The 25,539-nt window shown below is 41.3% G+C and overlaps 1 protein-coding gene across 4 annotated transcripts in view; it reads left to right on the forward strand.

The window, feature by feature from the left end:
* LOC129695891 (multiple C2 and transmembrane domain-containing protein 1-like) overlaps nucleotides 1-25,539 on the forward strand; it is a 426,884-nt gene that overhangs the window by 392,609 nt on the left and 8,736 nt on the right. For all 4 annotated transcript variants that reach the window (XM_055633328.1, XM_055633326.1, XM_055633327.1 and 1 more), the window contains 2 exons: nucleotides 306-415; nucleotides 2,700-2,809. In XM_055633328.1, the coding sequence (XP_055489303.1) occupies nucleotides 306-415; nucleotides 2,700-2,809 (220 nt within the window). The remainder of the gene's footprint in view (nucleotides 1-305; nucleotides 416-2,699; nucleotides 2,810-25,539) is intronic.

Below are 25,539 nucleotides of genomic sequence, written 5' to 3' on the forward strand. Positions count from 1 at the left end.
ATATTTTAATGATTGTTTTTACTGTATTTTGATGTTGCTGTTTTACCTGCTTTTAACTATTTATACTGTTTCATCAGGGACTGGATTATTTTTATTGTTATTATGTGTGAAATGTTTTAAGTTTCAAATGCGATGCTCCGGTATTCCCTGGGAAACGTCTTCTCATTTTGCACTGTACAACTGTTGCTTTGCAAGATGACAAAAAAGATTGGTTGATTGATTGATTGATTGATTGAGTAAAAATATTTGTGCAGTGAAATTTGTTCATCTATATAAACTAAAGTACATTATATTTTTTCTCTCAGGAAACTGAAAAGAAAACTTTGATGGATAAGTTTTTTGCCATCCAAGAAGTGGGGGTAGCTGTGCAAAATGGCCTAGATGAGGTTGCATCCTTTTATGAAAGAATAAAAAAGTGAGTGATGCCACTTTATGTTTTTGCGATGGACCTCGTATTCCTTTCGAGCTAGGTGTGAAATGCTACTTTTTTGGCACAGGTCACCAGTCCAAGATAATGAATGAACTGTTCTTGTCATTAGTCGCCTTTCTGCACTCAAGCCTTTGCAAGAAGGATATACTGCACTTTCTCGTCTATAATTAATCTTTTGGTAAAATGACTTGTGGCTTTTGAAATAGAAAGTAGAATCTGTCCGTTTAGAGGTAGATGATGTTTTTAATTGAAATAAGGAAAAAGACAAAGAAATGTAAAATAAATTAGTAATTGCTGCATTGTTGATCACGATACCGAAGTTATTCTAACAAAAGATTTAATATTTTAGATGAATACCTTCTGGAAAAATAGCATGTGTGCTTTATTCTTCTATTTAATAAACCAATTCCTCAGAAGGTTCTAAATTTCTGTGCATAATAAAATAGATAAAATTCTTAATAGACAATAGGTGCAGGAGTTAGCCATTCGGCCCTTCGAGCCATTCAATGTAATCATGGCTGATCATCCCCAATCAGTACCCCGTTCTTGCCTTCTCCCCATATCCCCTGTCTCCGCTATCTTTAAGAGCCCTATCTAGCTCTCTCTTGAAAGTATCCAGAGATCACTTGATTATTTATTTCTAATATTTCCTGTTACAACTAATTTAAATGAATAGAATGCTATATGAGAAAAATAATTAGGACATAAATAATAGATGCATTTAAATACATTCATACATGAATTAGATAATGGTGGCAATGCAAGTTTTAAAAAAAAATTCATGAAACATTTTTACTAAAAATACAACACAAATTTTAATGTGTAAATTTCCCAGTGATTTTTGACAAGAAAGAGATATCAGATTAACAATGAATCTCCAGAAGTTGCTGGGTATGTTGTGCTGGCCTGCTGTAAGTTTAATGAAAACAGAATCACACCCTTAACCTCTCTCTGATTCTCATGAGGCATTTGCCTATTAATTATCCATTAAACTCATCACAGAAAGTATAAATATACTTTTAATAACATAATTAATAGTGTCTGTCTATCAATCTTGCTTTCCCAAAGAGAAAACAATTGTACATGTGATTTCCGATTCATTTAGATTTGAAATTGTTTTGGAAAGGAATAGATTTGTTTCTACATATTATGGGAATAATTGGATATGAGGTTATTACAGAAATGTGGTGCTGAGATGACTTGTCAGCCATCATCTTATTGAATGGTGAAACAAACACGAGGAACAAAATGGCTTCCCCCACTTCTATTTCTCGTGTTCTAAAAACATTACAATTTTATAAATATTATTTTATGTTTCTCTTTTTTAGTCTAACTAACGTTCCTTCTCTTCACCATTTATGAGAGGTTCACATGCACCTCCATTTGAAATAATTTTAAAGACATTAATCTCTCACGAGTGGAACCATCTCCCCTGTCCCCTGAGAATTTGTTTCCGCAGGATCAATTATTATTTTTCTAAAACACAGGATAACACAGAGAGAGTACAGAGGAGATTTACTAGAATGTTGCCTGGGTTTCAGCAACTAAGTTACAGAGAAAGGTTGAACAAGTTAGGGCTTTATTCTTTGGAGCACAGAAGGTTAAGGGGGACTTGATAGAGGTTTTAAAATGATGAGAGGGATAGACAGAGTTGACGTGGAAAAGCTTTTCCCACTGAGAGTAGGGAAGATTCAAACAAGAGGACATGACATGAGAATTAAGGGACTGAAGTTTAGGGGTAACATGAGGGGGAACTTCTTTACTCAGAGAGTGGTAGCTGTGTGGAATGAGCTTCCAGTGAAGGTGGTGGAGGCAGGTTCGTTTTTATCATTTAAAAATAAATTGGATAGTTATATGGATGGGAAGGGAATGGAGGGTTATGGTCTGATCGCAGGTATATGGGACTAGGGGAGATTATGTGTTCGGCACAGACTAGAAGGGTCGAGATGGCCTGTTTCCGTGCTGTAATTGTTATATGGTTATATGGTTATAATATAGTTTTACAATTTGCAGCCATTCTTTGTATACCCTCAGTCCAAAAATTAGCCACATTTCTTTTGTGCTGCCCCCAATCCTTTCTTGCCCCCAAGAATATCCTTTCCTAAATAATGAGTCGAAACACAGTATTCTGAATACACAGTATTACTGGTATGGCCTCACCAATACACAGAATTACCTAGAACTGTTCTTGATTCTTATGCCATTGTAGACATTATCTTAGTATTATTCAACTGTTGCATGTAACCAATGTTTTTTCATTTCTTTTAAGCACCTTCAATTGGACAGTCCCATTCCTGGGCTGGTTGGCTGTTTTTGTCCTTGCAGTTGCCACAGTAGTCCTTTGTTTTATTCCTCTCAGATACATTCTTCTTGTATATGGTAAGTTAAACCTTCTTAACATTGTTACATGTGTTTCATCAATGTATTAATTGCTGTATTTTTTCCTAGCAATTAATTGTATTGATGTTGCCCATTAACTCTGATTTACTCTGATAATGTGGAACAACTCATCATACCACAAATAGCAAATGTAAACATATGTATTTTTGTCTTTTTAATTATCTAATTGATGTACACTGTGCCAATATATTCACATTGTAATAACAGCATCTCTGCATTGCCAATCTGTCCTGGAAATTGCTTTGATTTAATGCAGTTTATTTAAATATTCCAGTTTATTTTAGTTGAGATTTCTATTATTTATTTACTGTCAATATATGTTTGTGTATTAATTTACTTCTTGGCTAGATGAAATGTGTTTATTATTTTGTGTATAATTGGATTAATAATCATTTTTCGAATTTAAGACTGCACTTTATTATTTAAAAGAAATAATAGGCAAAAATTTGAATTGCACTTCATTTAAAATATTTTAACATTCCCAAGATGATATTAGTTGCTTTATTTTCCACAAGCGTTTAAGTCTTGTCATTCAAAGTCAATTTGGCTCGCAATAAGATCTCGTAAAGGCAAATTAAAGGATTTGCTTTTGGAGATTCTATTATTGATCAAGAGATGAGTGTTGTTCAAATCGCGAGGAGAAATCTGTGCTTCTATTTGGAAAAATGGTGTTGGATCATTTAAATCCAGGTGAACACACAAAGTATCATCCAAAGGTCAGCAGCTTCAGGTAATGTAACATGCTGTTATCATCTATTGGGTTTAAATGTATTTTTGTCCGCCAGTGAAGCCTGAACCTTAATTATCTGAGAGAGGCTAGAACACAACTGGCGGCCCAGAGATCCATGTAAACCAATTTAACCATATATAACCATATAACAATTACAGCACGGAAACAGGCCATCTCGGCCCTTCTAGTCCGTGCCGAACACTTATTCTCCCCTAGTCCCATCTAGCTGCACTCAGATCATAACCCTCCATTCCTTTCCCGTCCATATACCTATCCAATTTATTTTTAAATGATAAAATCGAACCTGCCTCCACCACTTCCTCTGGAAGCTCATTCCACACAGCCACCACTCTCTAAAGAAGTTGCCCCTCATGTTACCCCTAAACTTCTGTCCCTTAATTCTCAAATCATGTCCTCGTTTGAATCTTCCCTACTCTCAATGGAAAAAGCTTATCCACGTCAACTCTGTCTATCCCTCTCATCATTTTAAAGACCTCTATCGTCCCCCCTTAACCTTCTGCACTCCAAAAAGTAAATACCTAACTTGTTCAACCTTTCTCTGTAACTTAGTTGCTGAAACCCAGGCAACATTCTAGTAAATCTCCTCTGTACTCTCTCTATTTTGTGGACATCTATATTACTAAAAGTCTGTTCTTGACCAGTTTTGGCTTTCTGTGCTGCGATTTCCGAGAGTACGCCGCCACCTACGGCCGTCATTTTTGGCCACCTCGCTCAGAGCCCCCCTCCGCCGCATGTGTGCCGAGGACATTTCCCGTCGATGAAAATTGACAAAGATATTAATGTTTTTACAAAATTCCCCATTCTCTCTGCTGCCCCTGCTGGAGGGAGGGGGAGGGACTATAAAACCAGGAAGTGGTGTGCCTCAATCAGTCTCTGCAAATGGTGTGCCTCAATCAGAACTCTGAATGACACTGACAAATGTCTACAGCACTGTGAGTACCCTTAATTTGGTTTGAAAATGAAAATATGGTTAGAGGTAAAAAAGCACTGCCTGCAAATGGTTGTTTGGGTTTGGGTTGAAGTAAAAAGGCACTCTCCCCCCCCCCCCCCCCTCCTCCTCTCCTCCTCCCCTCGTTCCCCCCCCCCTCCCTCTCCTCCCCCTCCCTCTCCTCCTCTCCCCCCCGTCATTCCCTCCCTCCCTCCCTCACTCCCTCCCTCTCCCCCCCTCCCCCCCTCCCCCCACCCTCCCCCCTCCTCCCCCCCCCCCCCCCCTCCCCTCTCCCCCCTCTCCACTCCGCCCTCTCTCTCTCTCTCTCCCCCTCTTTTTCTCCCCTTCCTCCCCTCCCTCCCCTCCCCCACCGTCCCTCCCCCCCCCCCCTCCTCTGCACACACCCCTAACCCCTTCCCTCCACTCTCCCTCCCCACTCCCCACCTCTCCCCCACCCCTCATCTCACCCCCCTCTCAGCACTCCCTCCTCCCCTCCTCCTCCTCCCCCTCCTCCTCCCCTCCCCTCCTCTCTCTCTCTCTCTCTGTCTCTGTCTCTGTCTCTGTCTCTCTGTCTCTGTCTCTGTCTCTGTCTCTGTCTCTGTCTCTGTCTCTGTCTCTGTCTCTGTCTCTGTCTCTGTCTCTGTCTCTCTCTCTCTCTCTGTCTCTGTCTCTGTCTCTGTCTCTGTCTCTGTCCTCTGTCTCTCTCTCTCTCTGTCTCTGTCTCTGTCTGTCTGTCTGTCTCTCTCTCTGTCTGTCTCTCTCTCTGTCTCTCTCTCTGTCTCTCTCTCTCTCTCTGTCTTTCCTATAATTTGGCGACCAAATTGTACACCATATTCCAGAATTGGCCTCACCATTGCCTTGTACAATTTTAACATTACATCCCAACTTCTATACTCAATGGTCTGATTTATAAAGGCCAGCACACCAAAAGCTTTCTTTACCACCCTATCTACATGAGATTCCACCTTCAGGGAACTATGCACAGTTATTCCTAGATCCCTCTGTTCAACTGAATTCCTCAATTCGCTACCATTTACCATGGACGTCCTATTTTGATTTGTCCTGCCAAGATGTAGCACCTCACATTTATCAGTATTAAACTCCATCTGCCATTTTTCAGCCCACTCTTCCAAATGGCCTAAATCTCTCTGTAGACTTTGAATATTACTTTATAATCCACAGCACCACCTATCTTAGTATCATCTGCATACTTACTAATCCTACTACTAATTATAATTTCAATTATATTAATGCTAAACGTCAAAAAATGGGTCAGTTTCTATTTTCTGTTTTATACCAGTTGCTTCTTAATATGAGTAAAAATGAGTACATTCCTTGGCAGTCATAAAGGGAGAATGTTAAGCTTTGTTAATGTATTATCGACATTTTGTTTGATGAAATGAGGAAGGGAAATTACTTGATCAGAAAGCATGTATGTAATTCATTTCCCTTTTTTTAAAGCTTTATGCTGTTATTTTTCTTTTCATCACATCTCTTTGTACAAACAGTATCGCCTCTAACTGTAAATAGCAATTCAAACAAAATAATTTTAAATAAGCAATTTGCAAGATTAATGTGAATGTAGGAATTTAAAATGCGTAAAGTGGCAGCAAACCCACACTGTTGTAAAATTCTCTTTAAAAAAAATAACAGATTGTGAAATGTATATACATAAAGTATTGAATTGCTTGGAGGAAAGTCATATATTTCTTAAATAATTAGAAAATCAAGATTGCATTTATCAAAGTATAAATAATGAATTTGAAAAATAATTACACAAAGCTAAGCATTCCAAAATTATAAAACAATCTAACCTGAAAATGAAATAGCTTCCATCATATCTAAATCATATCCAAATTATATCAATCACATCTTTGCGTGCCATAATGAAGCAAGTGTAAAGTGGAGTTTCTCTGCAGCTGAATTTGTAGGTGTTTCACAGTAATTGATACAGTCAAATACTTCCGTGAGTTCAAAGAAAGCCAGTGTAGTAGCCAATCCTACATTTTCCTTGGAGTTGTCACACAGTAAAGATCAAGTGGTAGTGCTGGTGAGTGTGTAGGGCTGGAAAGTTTCAGCTATGAGACTGAATTGCAGAGGGTGATGAAAATCGTTGCATTGCATTGCAGCATTGCAGAGGGTGGTCAGCATTGCAGAGGGTGGTGAAAATTGCCCAACGCATCACCGGTTCCTCGCTCCCCTCCATTGAGTCTGCCCAAAGCAAGCGCTGTCTGCGGAGGGCGCTCAGCATCGCCAAGGACTGCTCTCACCCCAACCATGGACTGTTTACCCTCCTACCATCCGGGAGGCGCTACAGGTCTCTCCGTTGCCGAACCAGCAGGTCGAGGAACAGCTTCTTCCTGGCGGCTGTCACTCTACTCAACAACGTACCTCGGTGACTGACAATCACCACCCCCCCCGGACACTTATTATTATTTATTCAAATCATTTGCTATGTCGCTCTTCCAGGGAGATGCTAAATGCATTTCGTTGTCTCTGTACTGTACACTGACAATGACAATTAAAATTGAATCTGAATCTGAATCTATGAGGAGAGATTGGAGAGGCTAGGTCTGTTTTCCTAAAAGCAGAGGGAACATGATTGAAATATATCAAATTACAAGTGGTATTGATGGGTAAATAAAACTGTAGGACAAAGATTTAGGGGAAGGGGGTCAGAGAGAGGATATCTGAAGGAAACGTTTTCACCCAGTAACTAGAATGCAATGAGAGAGGGGTGAAAGCAGTCACTGTCAGTTTTTTGAGAAGCAGTTAGATGACCACTTAAATCACCTAGTCATTGAAGCCTGCAGGTTAAGTATTGGAAGATCTGGTTGGCATGTTCCTATGCTGTAAGAATCTATATCTCCATGTTCACTCTACCTCTCGAAGGACCGAATCCGCACTGTGATTGAGGAGTAGCTCTTTTGCTACTAGGGTATTGGGTACAGTTTTAATCTCCTTGAATAAAAAAGGTTATACTTATTGATAGGGAACACAGCAAAGATTCACTGGAGTGTTTCTGAGGATGATAGGCTAAGTGTATAAAGGCATGTATTTTCTAGAGCATAGATGAATGAGAGGACATCCCATTGAAATAAAGTTGTTAAAGGGCTCGAATGGCTGGATATAGGTAAGATGTTTCCAATTAGCAAGGGGTCTATAAATTGCTGTCACTGTCACAGTCATCAGTGTTGTCTTCCCCCCTCCACATTAGCATTAGCTTCCTTCTCTAGTTGCCAAGCTCTCATTGTAGTGCATCTGCAGGGCAAGGCAGATGGCTAAAGAGGTGAGCATTATCAATTTGTTTCAGTTTAGTTTATCATTGTCACATGTACAAAGACACACTGAATAGCTTGTTCCACATGTTATCTAGTCGAATCATAATGTACAATAGATCCTCTTCTGGGACAGCACACAGAGCTGCCGTGCTCCAGGGACAGCAAGCACACAGAGCTGCTGTGCTCCAGGGACAGCAAGCACACAGAGCTGCTGTGCTCCAGTGCCATCTTGCAACTTCCAAGTCTCTGAAACGTCTGATCTTGGCCCAAGGACAAATGCAATTTCTTACTTTCTCACTTTAAGGCCAGGGTTAAATTTGGATTTGTGGCCGTGTGAAGCCTCACAGGGTGTAAGAACACAGATTGCAGATGGTCATTCATAACCTCACCTCAATCTCCTGAATCCCCACAACAAAGGAACCTTGCCTCTGAAAGAGCTCTACTAACTACCCTTCAAGGAATGCTAGTTTATGCAGAATATTCTCCACTAATCATCTTGCTCCTTGTGGCCGTTATGCTTCCATTTATTTTGAAAAAATAATTATTTGTAATTGTCAGCTATGTGCCATGAGTGGAGTTAAGTAATTGGGTACATTATTCTGTTAGAATTTTCTAGGTGCGGCGTGTATGGAATTCTATTGAGAGGTAACCACTATGCAGGGTTCCATTACACCTTGACTAGAGTTTGATTTGAGTATAGGAGCAGGGAGGTTCTACTGCAGTTGTACCAGTGAGACCACACCTAGAGTATTGCGTGCAGTTTTGGTCTCCAAATCTGAGGAAGGTCATTATTGCCATAGAGGGAGTGCAGAGAAGGTTCACCAGACTGATTCCTGGGATGTCAGGACTGTCTTATGAAGAAAGACTGGATAGACTTGGTTTATACTCTCTAGAATTTAGGAGATTGAGAGGGGATCTTATAGAAACTTACAAAATTCTTAAGGGGTTGGACAGGCTAGATGCAGGAAGCTTGTTCCTGATGTTAGGGAAGTCCAGGACAAGGGGTCACAGCTTAAGGATAAGGGGGAAATCCTTTAAAACTGAGATGAGAAGAACTTTTTTCAGACAGAGAGTGGTGAATCTCTGGAACTCTCTGCCACAGAGGGTAGTTGAGGCCAGTTCATTGGCTATATTTAAGAGGGAGTTGGATGATCAGCCATCATCATATTGAATGGCGGTGCAGGCTCGAAGGGCCGAATGGCCTACTCCTGCACCTAATTTCTATGCTTCTATGTTTCTATGAAGAAAGACTGGGTAAACTCAGGCTTGTGCTCGCTAGAATTTAGAAAATTGAGGGGGGATCTTATAGAAACTTACAAAATTCTTAAGGGGTTGGACAGGCTAGATGCAGGAAGATTGTTCCCGATGTTGAGGAAGTCCAGAACAAGGGGTCACAGTTTAATGATAAAGGGGAAATCTTTTAGGACTGAGATGAGAAAAAACATTTTTTACACAGAGAGTGGTGAATCTCTGGAATTCTCTGCCACAGAATGTAGTTGAGGCCAGTTCATTGGCTATATTTAAGAGGGAGTTAGATGTGGCCCTTGTGGCAAAAGGGATCAGGGGGTATGGAGAGAAGGCAGGTACAGGATACTGAGTTGGATGATCAGCCATGATCATATTGAATGGCGGTGCTGGCTCGAAGGGCCGAATGGCCTACTCCTGCACCTATTTTCTATGTTTGTTTCAGCAGGACAGTGTTCTTTTAATAGGATGATTATTGTGTTGATTACTAATGGTGAGCTAAGAATTTATGGATCAATTTACTACTTGTAGCACTGCATTTTCCTGTGGTGAGTAAATTAGCAGTGTGCCATTGGCACATCGTTCCAGGTGGAACCTGTAGAGTAACCGACTGGTCTGTTGTCATAGACACCAGTCGTCTGGTGTTTACAGTTCTGTTTACAACATGAAGGCATAGCAAATACAGTTTGTGTAATTCTGAGCTTTTCTTCCCATGCTCGTGTAATATGCTACCTTGTATGGCTGCATTTTTCCTTTGATGCCTTGGTGAATGCTTGAAAAGTATAGGAGAATTAATCAATGATAAATATTATCTCAGAGACAAATGAGTGAGTCCTTTATATGGGTGTTCTTCAGTTATGTAAAGGAGTCCAGTGTGACACACTGTAACTTTACTGAGTCTTTAATAAAGGCACATGTCAAACACGTCCCAGTACTGACTGCATCTAGTCTTCAGGGGTACTGGAACCAAGCGAGGAGCAAGGGGAAGATATCACAGTTATACTGAGATTAACGGACGTGGTTAGTGGTATTGAGGTAGCTACATTATAGGTTGCATGCATGGATAAACCATCTACAAGTTAGTTTAGAGATACAGCGCGGAAACAGGCCGGTCCACCAAGTCCACGCCGACCAGCGATCCCAACACACTTACACTACCCTACACACACTAGCAACAGTTTGTAATTACACCAAGCCAATTAACCTACAAATGTGCACGTCTTTGGAGTGTGGGAGGAAACCACCGGAGATCCTGAAGAAAACCCAGGCAGGTCACGGGGAGAATGTACAAACTCTGTAAAGACAAGCACCCGTAGTCAGGATCAAAACCAGGTCTCTGGTGCTGGAAGGCCGCAACTCCACCGCTGCGCCATCGTGCCTCCCCGTTGCTACGAATTCCAACCAGAATCGCCCAATGAACAGCTGAATTTTTATGCTATCTCTTAGATACATTTTCAAGTGGTTTTCACTATTCCAAATCTGCTGCACCAGGAACCCCAGATCTACAGATACTTCTATAACCACAACCGAATCAAATTATTTTCTGTTGGTATGAACAAATAAATCCTTGTGATTTATTTTTTATTTTTTTTTCTCTCAATTATCTAAACTGTTTTAGACGTATCTGTTATATGTTGAGAGAAGTGTTGTGAGTTGGACAATCTCTGATAACTTGCCCAAGCACATTCTGGACTTGGAACCCTGAACAGTAAATGTTGGCGTCATTTGTCCTTGGATAATTCAGTACTAGCCCATTCCTGATATAAACTACTGCTGGGCATGTACACTTTCCTGAAGGGATAATTGATTAGACAGTAATTTACTGTACCTTTGTTTTTGCTCACATATTACTTTCCTAATATTATTTGAAACACTGGAAATTCTAAAACTTATCGTTCAGAAATAATTACAACAGATTAATAATGTCAATGTTATTTTGCAGTAGTTCTGATACATTGAAACATTGGTAGGGCACACGTTGATTAATTGTATAACAGCCATTATGTCCTGTTACTTTACTCTATAGATGTTGCCCACAGTTATATTTAGCAGCTTCACGGCCCTGCAGTTATAGAAATTGTAAATGTCCCCATCTCTTAAGAGTAGATTAATTTGAAGAGAGGCTTGCCTTATCATGTGCTTTCGCTTACAATTATAGTAGGAAATTAAAGTTGTACAAGGAGGAAGATAAAGCAGTGGAAGAAACAGGACTGTACAAGCTTTGATCAGTAAATGAAATGCAGAAACTCTGCATTAGTGCCCTTTTCAGCAACTGTTAATAGGTATCATAAGGAAAGGGTGGTCATTTGACTTTTTACAAATTATTCATTTTCTGGAAGCTAAGTTAATATTGATGCAAAGGACTAGTTAAGTGCTCCTAACAGATATATGCTCTGCATCTAACTATTTCAGTAACATAATTATTTTGCTTGATGGAGGCAGTGCAATAAATTTACTGTCAGCTTTGTAAGTGAAGATACAAATGGGACAGAAATATGCTTTCATTAGTGTTCATTCTCATCTATATTTAAATTCAGATGCTAGAAAAGCTATTAGGGAGAAGGGTGGGATGTCCTTATTTTTTGATAACTTATTTTACATTTGGATAAGTGAAATCTACAGGATAATTTTTTATCCTTTTCATGCTGAATCACGACACAAAGATGTTTGATACTGTAGTTGAAGTATTGAGTTTATAAACATACAGTTTGCAAAAGACTTAATTAAGAGCTGGATTCTCCTTAACCATTGCTCTTTTTTCCAGCATGATACAGGATTAACTAAATAGGTAATGCATTAGATATTAGATAGGCTTACAACCTGCTTTACAGCAAGAAAAACAGGTTGGCTGCCAGTGACTAGTGCGTTCTGCAGGGGTAGACGTTGGGTCCACTACATTTCACATTATATTTTGATGAACTGGATGATGGAATTGATGGCTTTTGTGGCCAAGTTTGCGGATTAGGCAAAGATAGATGGAGGGGCAGGTAGTGTAGAAAAAGCAGAGAACGTGGCAAATGGAATATAGCGTAGCAAAGTGTACGGTCATGCACTTCAGTAGAAGGATTAAAGACATAGACTACTTTCTAAATGGGGAGAGGATCCAGAAATCAGAGGTGCAAAGGGAAATGTGAGCACTGATGCAAGATTAGAGCTTAGTATACAAACTTAAAGCACACGGTATTGGGGGTTCAGTATTGATATGGATAGAGAACGCCTAATCTGAGGAAAGACACAGAGGGAGTACAGATAAGGTTCATCAGACTGATTCCTGGGATGGCAGGACTTTCATATGAAGAAAGACCGGATAGACTCGGCTTGTACTCGCTAGAATTTAGACGGTTGAGGGGGGATCTTATAGAAACTTACAAAATTCTTAAGGGGTTCGACAGGCTAGATGCAGGAAGATTGTTCCCGATGTTGGGGAAGTCCAGAACAAGGGGTCACAGTTTAAGGATAAGGGGGAAATCTTTTAGGACCGAGATGAGAAAAACATTTTTCACACACAGAGTGGTGAATCTCTGGAATTCACTGCCACAGAAGGTAGTTGAGGCCAGTTCACTGGCTATATTTAAGAGGTATTTAGATGCGGCCCTTGTGGCTAAAGGTATCAGGGGGTATGGATAGAAGGCAGGGACAGGATACTGAGTTGGATGATCAGCCATGATCATATTGATTGGCGGTGTAGGCTCGAAGGGCCAAAACTCCTCCACCTATGTTTCTAAGATTCCCAAAAGGTTCATTTGCAAGTTAAGTCAGTGGTAAGGAAGCCAAATATAATGCTAGCATTCATTTCGAGGCGACTGGAATATAAAATCAAGGATGTATTGCTGAGACAACATTGTAATATTGTGAGCAGTTTAAGAACCACATATCTGAGGAAGGATGTGCTGGTGTTGGAGAGGGTCCAGAGATTTATGCGATTGATCCAGCAGATGATTGTATGAACATATGAGGTGCATTTGACCGCTCTGGGCCCCTGCGCTCGCTGGTGTTTAGAAGAATGAGGAGGATCTCAGTGAAACCTACCAGTTAATGAAAGACCTAGAGTGGGTGTAGAAAGGATGTTTCCAGTAATGTGAGAGTCAAGGACCAGAGGATACAGCCTCAGAATAAAAGGAGATACCTTTAGAATGGAGATGAAGAGGAATTTATTTTGCCAGAGGGTGGTGAATCTGTGGAAGCCAAGACATTGGATATTTTTTAAAGCGGAGATTGATAGTTTCTGGATTAGTAAGGACATCAAAGGTTAGGGGGAGAAGGCAGGAGAATGGGGTTGAGAGAAAGATAGATTAGCCATCATCAATGGCTGCATTGACACGATGGGCCGAATGATCTAATTCTGTTCCTATATCTTATGGTCTTATTGTGGTCTATGAAGCATAGGTTGTAAGAGCTAAGGATAACTTTACAAAAACTCAGAGTTTGCTAAGGTCATTCAGACATTTTAAATTTTTTTTATCATGGTATTCAGTCCATAAAACTCTAGACAATAAACACAGAATTCAAGAGTCATTTTGCCTGGTGAAACATTCTGATTATAATCCAAAACATGAATAGTGGCTTATTATTGATTAATAACTAGATGAATTATTGTCAACTCTATTTATAAAAAGCATTACTTTTATACATATCTTTAATTTATTTTTCTTTCTTTCATCTAATATTTTGTCATTGTTTGTTTATCCTCTATTCCTCTAGGCAATATGTACTCTATTCAATCATGTGATCTTTTTATTTCTTTATCAAAAACCCGCGAGTGTGTTTCTCTCTCCAATTATCTCGATCAATTTTTTTGTTTTACTGTAACCAGTTATATACTGTCTCTTAAGATGGACCCAAAAAGCTGGAGTAACTCAGTGGGACAGGCAGCATCTCTAGAGAGAAGGATTGTGTGACATTTCGGATCGAGACCCTACTTCAGACATACAATACAATATACAATACAATATTTATTCATTGTCATTTGAACCTCAATGAGGCTCAAACAAAACTCTGTTTCTACAGCCATACAAAAAGAAACAATTTCTATAAGAAACACAAACAATTCAATTCACACAGACATCCATCACAGTGAATCTCCTCCTCACTGTGATGGAAGGCAAAGTCTTTTCTCTCCCCTGTGTTCCATTTTTCTCCCGATGTTACAGCCCCCAGGTGGGCGATGGTAAGTCCCACGGCCGTTAAGGCCACGTCGGGTGATGTACGGCCCCGCTCTGGGTCTTAATGTCTCGATGGGGAGCCCCCGGCAGGCGTTGGCATGTCCCGCGGCCATTAAAGCCGCGGCGGGCAATGTACGGCCCCGCTCCGGGTCGTTCCAACCCCATGACACAGGCGGGAGAAGTTGCGTTACGGAGCTCCGAAAAGCGGTCTCTTTCCTTTTTTAATCTTCTGGCACATCTTCATTCATGGATGGCTGTTTGTCGGGTTGGAGGCAGGTGACTAGTGCGGTGCCTCAGGGATCTGTGTTGGGTCCTTTGTTGTTTGTCATGTACATCAATGATCTGGATGAATGTGTGGTAAATTGGATTAGTAAGTATGCAGATGATACCAAGATAGGGGGTGTTGTGGATAATTAAGAGGATTTCCAAAGTCTACAGAGGGATTTAGGCCATTTGGAAGAATGGGCTGAAAGATGGCAGATGGAGTTTAATGCTGATAAATGTGAGGTGCTACACCTTGGCAGGACAAATCAAAATAGGACGTACATGGTAAATGGGAGGGAATTGAAGAATGCAGTTGAACAGAGGGATCTGGGAATAACCGTGCATAGTTCTTTGGAGGTGGAATCTCATATAGATAGGGTGGTAAAGAAAGCTTTTGGTATGCTAGCCTTTATAAATCAGAGCATTGAGTATAGAAGCTGGGATGTAATGTTAAAATTGTACAAGGCATTGGTGAGACCAAATCTGGAGTATGGTGTACAATTTTGGTCGCCCAATTATAGGAAGGATGTCAACAAAATAGAGAGAGTACAGAGGAGATTTACTAGAATGTTGTCTGGGTTTCAACAACTAAGTTACAGAGAAAGGTTGAATAAGTTAGGTCTTTATTCTCTGGAGCGCAGAAGGTTAAGGGGGGACTTGATAGAGGTCTTTAAAATGATGAGAGGGATAGACAGAGTTGATGTGGACAAGCTTTTCCCTTTGAGAATAGGGAAGATTCAAACAAGAGGACATGACTTCAGAATTAAGGGACAGAAGTTGAGGGGTAACATGAGGGGGAACATCTTTACTCAGAGAGTGGTAGCGGTGTGGAATGAGCTTGCAGTGGAAGTGGTGGAGGCAGGTTCGTTGGTATAATTTAAAAATAAATTGGATAGGCATATGGATGAGAAGGGAATGGAGGGTTATGGTATGAGTGCAGGCAGGTGGGACTAAGGGAAAATAATTGTTCGGCACGGACTTGTAGGGCCGAGATGGCCTGTTTCCGTGCTGTAATTGTTATATGGTTATATGGTTATTAGATATGACACTGATTTTAAAAAATGCAATTGTTAGCAAAGGTTGTTGGTAGTCCTCAAACTGTTTTTCTTAATTGAGGCCTCTGCTACTAGTAGTTTAAATAGAGCATATAACAAGTAGCAGACAAACAGGACAAATCTGTATATTGAACTTAAAAGCAGTGTTTAGAATAACATTCAAATGTAATACTCCAGACATCAGCTTCCTCCCCAAAGGACCCCACTGGGTGGTTGAATTTTGGCCATCTCTAGGAGCATACACAATTTCACTGTTGCTTTGTTTCAAATTAGAAAACTTTCCAGAGTTACAAAAAATGTTTATTTTTCAGATTTGGTGTGAATATACTTCCCTGAATCAAAACTAATCTACAGTATCACTGCGTTTAAATTATCGTGTTCTTTCTGCATATATCACAGCAGTGACCAAAAATCAACGATTGAACCTATCAGGATTGAGCAGGCTCATGGGTTCAACCACATGCAGAGCACATTTGTTCAAATGCAACAAATGTATAAATATTAATAGAATTAAATATTCAAATGCTTTCAAAGGTTGAACTATGAATACATGAATTAACATCTGGTAACAATTCTGAGTTGGGAAAAAAAATGACAAACTATTTCCAAGACAGGAGACATTTTTGAAACTTAACTTGAAAGCAACTAAACATCTTGGACCTCAATTTAAGAAAATTAATTGTAAAATGAGGTTCATTTTGCAACATCTTGAAATTAGAATGATGCAGAATTTAATAAAAACGTTCCTGTTTGTAGGTGTTATATTAGTGCTATTATCTGGGTTAAGTTTAGACATGCAAAGGGGATGAGGGGCAGTCTTCTTGAGAGTGCTTTTGTGCCCTACAGTTAAAGTAGATTTATTGCACAGTTTCTATAGTTGAACATTTTCAGACACAGGCCACATTGGGCTGTCTATATAGAACAGGCCTCTAGAGCATTGTCTTTTTTCGGGTTTTGATCTTCAGATGGCCTACTAACGCCTTTAGAGAACTGCTGTCATAATTCTACACCAAAGTCAAAATATTAAATTATTTTTTAATCCACAAAAGGGGTTAGTCTTTCTGAGATTTAATAAGTTGAATTATTAAAATGTTACAAGGTTTTATGTTCCCTTAAGGAATAAAAACCTCACAGGAAATGTGGTCCAACCATGACTAACAAGAGAAGTTAAAGATAGTATTAGGTTACAAGAGGTTTATAATGTAAGCAAAGTATATCTGAGATCTGAGAAGATCATTGAATTCAGTAAAGGATGGCCAACAAATGCATAAATAGAGACAAAATAAAAGGAAAACAAACTATCGTGACATTTACAATGGGTAGTTAAGCTAAATGCATATATATATATATATATATCTATATTGAAATTGTTAAGTAAATAGAATTAGTTTTAAGGCAGTGTGCTACATGCTGACACTATTATATATAGATAGATAGATAGATAGATAGATAGATAGATAGATAGATAGATAGATAGATAGATAGAGATAATATATATAATAGTGTCAGCATGTAGCACACTGCCTTAAAATTAATTCTATTTACTTAACAATTTCAGAGAACTGTGATACAATATAGAGTGTTTAATGTATCAATAGGGATGGTTTTGTGAATAGTAAAACGTGCACAAGAGCACGGCTACCTATTCTCGACATTGAGTTCTACGGAATAATTGTGCCTGTACATTTCATTAAGAACCTGAGCTGAATAGAGATAATAATAATAATAATACATTTTATTTATGGGCGCCTTTCAAGAGTCTCAAGGACACCTTACAAAAATTTAGCAAGTAGAGGAAAAACATGTAAGCGGAATGAAATAAATAGTAGAGACATGACTAGTACACAAATTAAAGACAGAATTCAATTCAAAACACAATATGAGGCAATTCAAGCACAGATGAAAAGGGAGGGGGACGTGGGGCTAAGGATAGGCAGAGGTGAAGAGATGGGTCTTGAGGCGGGACTGGAAGATGGTGAGGGACACGGAATTGCGGATCAGTTGGGGGAGGGAGATCCAGAGCCCGGGAGCTGCCCTGGAGAAGGCTCTGTCGCCAAAACTACGGAGGTTGGACTTGTGGATGGAGAGGAGACCGGCTGATGTGGATCTGAGGGACCATGAGGGTTGGTAGGGGGAGAGGAGGTCAGTGAGATATGGGGGGGCCAGATGGTGGAGGGCTTTGTAGGTGAGGATCAGGATTTTGTAGGTGATCCGGTGGGAGATGGGAAGCCAGTGAAGTTGTTTGAGGACTGGAGTGATGTGATGCCAGGATTTGGTGTGGGTGATGGGTCGGGTGGCTGCGTTCTGGGCCAGTTGGAGTCGGTTGATGTAGGTGGAGCTGATGCCAAGGAGAAGTGAGTTGCAATAGTCCAGTCGGGAAGAGATGAAGGCATGATAAAAACCTGGAAATATTTAGCAATATACTATTTGTGTATAGGAACAGTACAGAGGGATATGGGCCAATTGTGGGTGCGGGGTTAGTGTAGATGAGGGACCTTGGTGTATAGATAATAAGTGCATGAGTAGGCCATTTGACCCTTCGAGCCAGCACCGCCATTCATTGTGATCATGGCTGATCATCCACAATCAGTACCCCGTTCCTGCCCTCTCCCCATATCTCCTGACTCCGCTATTTTCAAGAGCTCGATCTGAGTCTCTCTTGAAAGCATCCAGAGAATTGGCCTCCACTGCCTTCTGAGGCAGGGAATTCCACAGATTCACAACCCTCGGTGTGAAAAAGTTTTTCCTCATCTCCGTTCTAAATGGCTTACGCCTTATTCTTAAACTGTGGCCCCTGGTTCTGGACTCCCCCAACATTGGGAACATATTTCCTGCCACTAGCATGTCCAAACCCTTAATAATCTTACATGTTTCAATAATATCCCCTCTCATCCTAAATTCCAGAGTGTACAAGCCCAGCCGCTCCATTCTATTCACATATGACATTCCCGCCATCCCGGGAATTAACCTTGTGAACCTACGCTGCACTCCCTCAATAGCAAGAATGTCATTCCTCAAATTTGGAGATCAAAACTGCACACAATAGTGGAAACCACACAATGTGGTTTCACTAGGGCCCTATACAACTGCAAAGGACCTCTTTGCTCCTATACTCAAATCCTCTTGTTATGAAGGCCAACATGCCATTCGCTTTCTTCACTGCCTGCTGTACCTGCTGCTTACTTTCAGTGACTGATGAACAAGTACCACCAGGTCTCATTGTACTTCCCCTTTTCCCAATTTGACACCATTCAGATAACAATCTGCTTTCCTGTTTTTGCCACCAAAGTGAATAACCTCACATTTATCCAGATTAAACTGCATCTGCCATGCATCTGCCCACTCACCCAACCTGTCCAAGTCACCCTGTATCCTCATAACATCCTCCTCACAGTTCACACTGCCACTCAGCTTTGTGTCATCTGCAAATTTGCTAATGTTACTTTTAATCCCTTCATCTAAACCATTAATGCATATTGTAAATAGCTGCGGTCCCAGCACAGAGCCTTGCGGTACCCCACTGGTCACTGCCTGCCATTCTGAAAGGGACCTGTTAATCCCTACTCTTTGTTTCCTGTCTGCCAATCAATTTTTTTATCCATGTCAAACCCTACCCCCAATACCATGTGCTCTAATTTTGCCCACTAATCTCCTATGTAGGACCTTAACAAATGCTTTCTGAAAGTCCAGGTACACCACATCCACTGGCTCTTCCTTATCCATTTTCCTAATTACATCCTCAAAAAATGTTCAGAACACTAGTCAAGTATGATTTCCCCTTCGTAAATCCATGCTGACTTGAACCGATACTGTTACTGCTATCCAAATGTGCCGCTATTTCATCTTTTATAATTGACTCCAGCATCTTCCCCACCACCGATGTCAGGCTAAGTTGGGATGAAGGGCCTGTTTCCATGTTGTATGACTAACTCAAGCAAAGTTACATATACTTGGGTTTATGTTTATTATTGTCATTTAATAAGGTACAGTAAAAAGTTTTGTTCTACATGCTCAGAAAATTAGATGTAACATTTCAATATAACTGATCCATCTACAGGAATATTCAAACTATTATTTTTATATGAAATTAAATATTCACAAACCCAGTGGAATTGATTTCCAATTTTCTTAAGTATTACACTGGAAACTAATTATAGTACATTTTTGATGGTGCACTGTTTTACATTCAACAGCATTTAAGACCACATATTTTGTCCCTTCAAGATATATTTCCTTATATATTACTGGATTTTAATTGATTTTGACTAGATTTTGTTTTGTTTTTTTACAAATCTTAATTAAAAATGAGATGGAGCTATTTCTGAATGTTGACCTAATTTTATTCATTAGCAAAGTTAAGTAAAATGGTTTTACTCAAGTTTTCAATATATGAAAACGTACATGGCAAGATCAGCAAGTTTGCAGAATATGCAAAGGTGGAAGGTCTTGCAGATGGTGAGGATGGTTGTGAAAAATTGCAGCCGGATCTTGATCAGTTATCTAGGTGGGCTGAAGAATGGTTGATATTTAATACTGAGAAATGTGTGGTGTTGAGTTTTGGGAAATCGAACATGGGCTGGACCTACACAGTGAATGGTAGGCTTCTGGGGAGTATAAAGGGCCTGTCCCACTTACGTGTCCTTGGCACGCAAATGACGCAACCTCGTGGTCGCATTGAGCCGCGACGGTCCCGCGCGATTTCATGCGTACGCACAGCCGTCTGGAGCGCGTGATGTCAATTGAAGAAGGACACAAAGCTGGACCAATCTGAAAAGAAGGGTCTTGACCCAAAACGTCACCCATTGCTTCTCTCCAGAGATGCTGCCGGTCCCGCTGAGTTACTCCAGCATTTTGTGTCCATCTTCAATTTTCTTGGCCCCGCTCTGGGAGTAGAAGTGGAATTCTCTGCCACAGAAGGTAGTTGAGGCCAGTTCATTGGCTATATTTAAGAGGGAGTTAGATGTGGCCCTTGTGGATAAAGGGATCAGGGGGTATGGAGAGAGGCAGGTACAGGATACTGAGGTGAATGATTAGCCATGATCATATTGAATGGCGGTGCAGGCTCGAAGGGCCGAATGGCCTACTCCTGCACCTATTTTCTATGTTTCTAAGTGGAGGTGGATCCGGCTCCATGAGCCACAGGCCGAGTTTGGCGATCGTTTGCCTGCTTCCGCTGCTGTTGGAGATAAGATGTTGCGTCGTGCCAGGGTCTTGGGCCTGTCCCACTTTGGCCGTCAGTTCCGTGACAGGCCGTTGGCGCGCAAAGATTTCATTCGCTACAAAGTGGGACCGTCCCCGCGCGGTCATTCGATGCCCGTGCGCCTCAACGCGACCACGAGGTTGCGTAATTTGCGTGCCAAGGACACGTAAGTGGGACAGACCCTTTACAGAGCAGAGGGATCTAGGCGCGCCGGTACATAGTTCCTTGAAAGTAGAATTGCATGTAGATAGCGTGGTCAAAATGGCTTTTGGCACATTGGCTGAAGGCAGTGAGTTTTGAAGTTGGGAAGTCATGTTCCAGTTATTTAAGACGTTGGTGAGGCCGCATTTAGAATATAGTGGAAATAGCCTGTTTCCAAGCTTTATGTGTCTAAGGCTCTAAATACATAGATCAATAGAAAACAAGGAAACATTTGAAATCAAACGTTTTAAGTTGCAAAAAAAGAGAGGGACATCGTGAACAAACAGAATGTCTGTGATACATGAATGATGAAGAGAAACCGAATCCCAGAAATAGTGGTGGTGCAGGTTGAAAGGGTTTGAAGTCTCGTTGCAGCCAATCTTGAGCTGATACCAATAGGAGAAAAAATGAGGGCAAAGGAGAGTGAGGGAAAAAAAATATTGCTAAGACTATGAAATACAAAACACTGTAGTTGTTGGGAATTTGAAATACAAAATATGTTGGAAACATCAGCATTGCAATTTGTATACCGCTCTGACTAAACAAAATAGAACCAAAGATTTGACTTGGTGTTCCCACATTTATCCTTGTTCATAATCATCCAAATACTTGTAAGATTTAAGACACCAACATAAAGAGTAGGCCTGCAAGCTGATATTTTCCAGTTATTGTAGCTACTGTGAATGTACATGAGGTCATGTTTTAAAAAGAACTTCATGTACAAAAGCTACTTGGTTTAAAATAAAAAAAAGATCTGCGTGCCTTTTTAGGTATTTGATCCATCATGCAGAACAGATTGCAATGTAAAATATCAGAGAAGGGATTTAATTGCATTAGTTGGAACATGTATCTGAAAGGTTTGAGGCTTATGTGTACAAATTGGCAAACTACCTTTTGTAAAACCACCCAAATTGAAATCAGGCAGTTACAGTTGTATCAGGTCGGAAATAACGTAAATCACCCAGTGACTACTTAATCCACCCACTGCCAATCCAACTGAGATTTCCACACTCCAACCCCCTACCATCTAGCTCTTAGCTTTATGGCATTTTCCTCTCCCTTGAACGTCAACAGGATGGCAATTTGCTCACCAGCAACGCTTAAATGTAATGTAAAGATCTGAGGAAATTCGACAAAGACAATCAGAGTGTTCCAAGCAACCAGAACCCATGGAGGAACCACAAAGTACATTCACTGGTGAAGGCCAAGTCTGCTGCATACGTCAAATGATCCCGAGCAGTACAAGAAAGCCCGCTATGATCTTTCCAAAGCTATAAATACCAGACAAACATTCGGCCATACACAAAATGTGGCAAGGTGCGAATATTATAACTGGTTGCAGAGTAGTCAGGCAACATCACTGGTGATAGTGCAGCCCTACCTGATGAACAATGCTTTCTATTTTCGCTTTGAGCAGATGGCATCCGTCCCTTTCAGACTCAGTGGTTCATCTTCCCAGGGTCACTGTTGCAGAAGTTTGATCGGCCTTCCTGAGGGTGAACCCACGGAAGCAACTGAACCAGACGGACACCCTGGCCGTGTCCTTAGATGCTCCGCAGACCAACTTTTGGGTGTATTCTTGAACATCGTTAATATTTCCCTACTACCACTTACTTCAACAAGACCACTATCATACAGCGGTGCCGAAGGAAAGCAAGACCTCGTGCCTTAACAATTACCGTCCAGTGGCCTTGACATCCATCATCAGGAAATGCTTTGAGAGGCCAATAATGGAACACATTATCCAAGCAGCCTTGACCCATTGCAGTTTGCCTACCACCACAACAGATTAAGGATAAGGGGGAAGTCTTTTAGAACTGAGATGAGAAAAAACATTTTTCACACAGAGAGTGGTGAATCTGTGGAATTCTCTGCCACAGAAGGTAGTTGAGGCCAGTTCATTGGCTATATTTAAGAGGGAGTTAGATGTGGCCCTTGTGGCTAAAGGGATCGGGGGGTATGGAGAGAAGGCAGGTGCAGGATACTGAGTTGGATGATCAGCCATGATCATATTGAATGGCAGTGCAGGCTCGAAGGGTCGAATGACCTACTCCTGCACCTATTTTCTATGTTTCTATGTCCACAGTTGATGGGTATCTCCCTGACCCCACGCTCATCCCTGGAACACCTGGATGAGAGAGTCATCTATGTAAGACTTTTAATCATTGACTACAGCTCTGCTTTTAACATGATTATGTCATCCAAGCTTATCAACAAGCTCATGGAAGTTGGAGTCAGCATCATCTCTGCAACTGGATCCTTGACTTCCTTACCAACATTCCCCAATCGGTGAGGATAGGGGACAAACCATCCTCTAGGTTAATCCTCCACACTGGTGCTCTGCATGGATGCATTATCTGCCCCCTTCTTTACTCCTTGTACACCCACGACTGTGCAGCCAAGTTACAAATCCAATTTTACTTACAAATTTGCAGGCGACACCACCTTTGTGGACTGGATATCAAGTAATGACAATAGGAGTACAGGAAGGAGTTTGTGAACCTTGTGACCAGGTGTCAAGACACCAACCTTTCTCTCAATGTCAGCAAGACAAAGGCGATAGTGATTGACGTCAGGAAGCAAAGTGGATTGATGGCGCATAAGTAGATATGGTTGAAAGCTTCAAATTCCTAGGAGTAAATATCACCCACAATTTGTATCAAAGTAATGGCCAAGAAAGCAAGCCACTGTCTGAGAGTCTTAGGAAGTTCAGCATGTCCCCAACAACTCTCACCAACCTCTACAGAAATGCTGACGGAAACATTTTATCGGAATGCAACACAGCATGGTTTGGGAACACACCTCCATCCAAGTCCTCAAGAAGCTGCAGAGAATTGTGGACGCCACCCAGACCATCACACAAATCAACCCCCCTTACTATTGACTTAATTTACTCCTCGTGCTGCCTCGACAAAGCCACCAGTGTAAGGAAGGACGAATCTCACTCCAGGCATGAGCTATAGAAGTGTGAAAATGCACACCACCGGATTCTGGGACAGTTTCCTCCCAGTTATCAAGCAAATGAACCATTCAATCAACAACTAGAGTGCAGTCCTAAACTACTATCTACCTCATTGGAGACCCTCGGACTATCTTTAATCAGACTTTATCTTGCACTAATGTTATTCACGTTATTCCCATTATCATGTATCTGTACACTGTGGATGGCTCGAATGGAATCATATATTGTCTTTCCGCTAACTGGTTAGCATGCAACAAAAGCTTTTCACTGTACCTCCGTGCACATGACAATAAACTAAACTAAAGCTACTTTTGAATCCGACTTGGGTACATTTTCCACTGAAATGTTCATTTTGGGTAAAGGTTTAATTTGATTTGCATTAGAACAACTTATATGAAGGGTCTCGACCCGAAACGTCGCCCATTCCTTCTCTCCAGCGAAGCTGCCTGTCCCGCTGAGTTACTCCAGCATTTCGTGTCTACCTTCGATTTAAACCTGCATCTACAGTTCTTTCCTACACATAGGGGGTGCCGTCCTCTATGGGTATGGCTGCCCAGGCAGCAGCTGTCCGTTTTTTCAATTTTTTTTTTAATTTTTAGTGAGTTAAAGTGTTTTGTTTTTGGAGGTTTAGTCTTTTTTATGTGTGGGTGGGGGGAGGGGAACTGCTTTTCAGGGTCCCTACCTGGTCAAAGAGGCGGGTAACTTCTGAGTAGCACCTTTGACCCGTCCTTGCGACCTACCTGCGGGCCTGGAGCGACTTTTCTTGAGGGGACCAACCAGAACCTCGGCTTCGGCGGCCGCACAGCACTGGAGCGCTATCACGGAGTGGGCGCTGCCTTGCCCGGGTTGCTGCGCTGGAACTCCGGAATGCTGGGACCGCCGATGAAACATGGCGATGAACGGCGGCGCTGAACTTTACATTGGGAGCCTGGGATCTCTCGCCAAGATCGCCAGTGGTGGAGCTCCATCCAGCGCGGCCTGTTAGCTTCGGAAGCCGCGGCCTCGGGTAAGGAACCGGCCGTTCCGGGTATCTCAAGCCGCTGTGAGGATTCTCCCAATACCGGAGCACCATCAACCGGCGATAAGGGCCTGGAACATCGGGCCCCGTAAAGGCGACTGCGGAGGCCTCAATAGGCCCGACTATGGGTGGTAATGGGGATGGGGACTGGACTTTGCGCCTTCCCTCATAATGGGAACCGTTGTGTGGGGATGTTTTTATGTTTACATTTCTTTATTATTGTTATGTTGTATTATTTTCAATGTGCTGCAATGGCAATTCGCATTTCACTACACCAATTGGTGTATGTGACAAATAAAGAACCTTTGAACCTTTGGTATTGAGCATTGCTTGCATCTTCTATGAAATGTATTTGTCCATAAATTAATTCCTGTCAGTTGTTTAGCTTCCTGGAATTCAACACTCATGAAGTTCTGATGCCATTAGCAGCTGATGAGCTGCTGGCTGTGATGGAGAATTTGAGGAGTAGCAGTGAAGACAGGAGTGAACTTCCCCCCTCACATTACACTCAACTACCATTCCCCAACACCATGCACAGGGCGATAGGTGCATCTTTGTTGATTTTATAGGGTGGTCCCCACTAATTCAAATTAAATCGGCTTGTGTTTAAATCCTCTATATTGGATACTTGTATTGGGTACA

This window comes from Leucoraja erinacea, chromosome 3 (genome assembly GCF_028641065.1).
Source record: "Leucoraja erinacea ecotype New England chromosome 3, Leri_hhj_1, whole genome shotgun sequence".
Lineage (NCBI taxonomy): Eukaryota > Metazoa > Chordata > Chondrichthyes > Rajiformes > Rajidae > Leucoraja > Leucoraja erinaceus.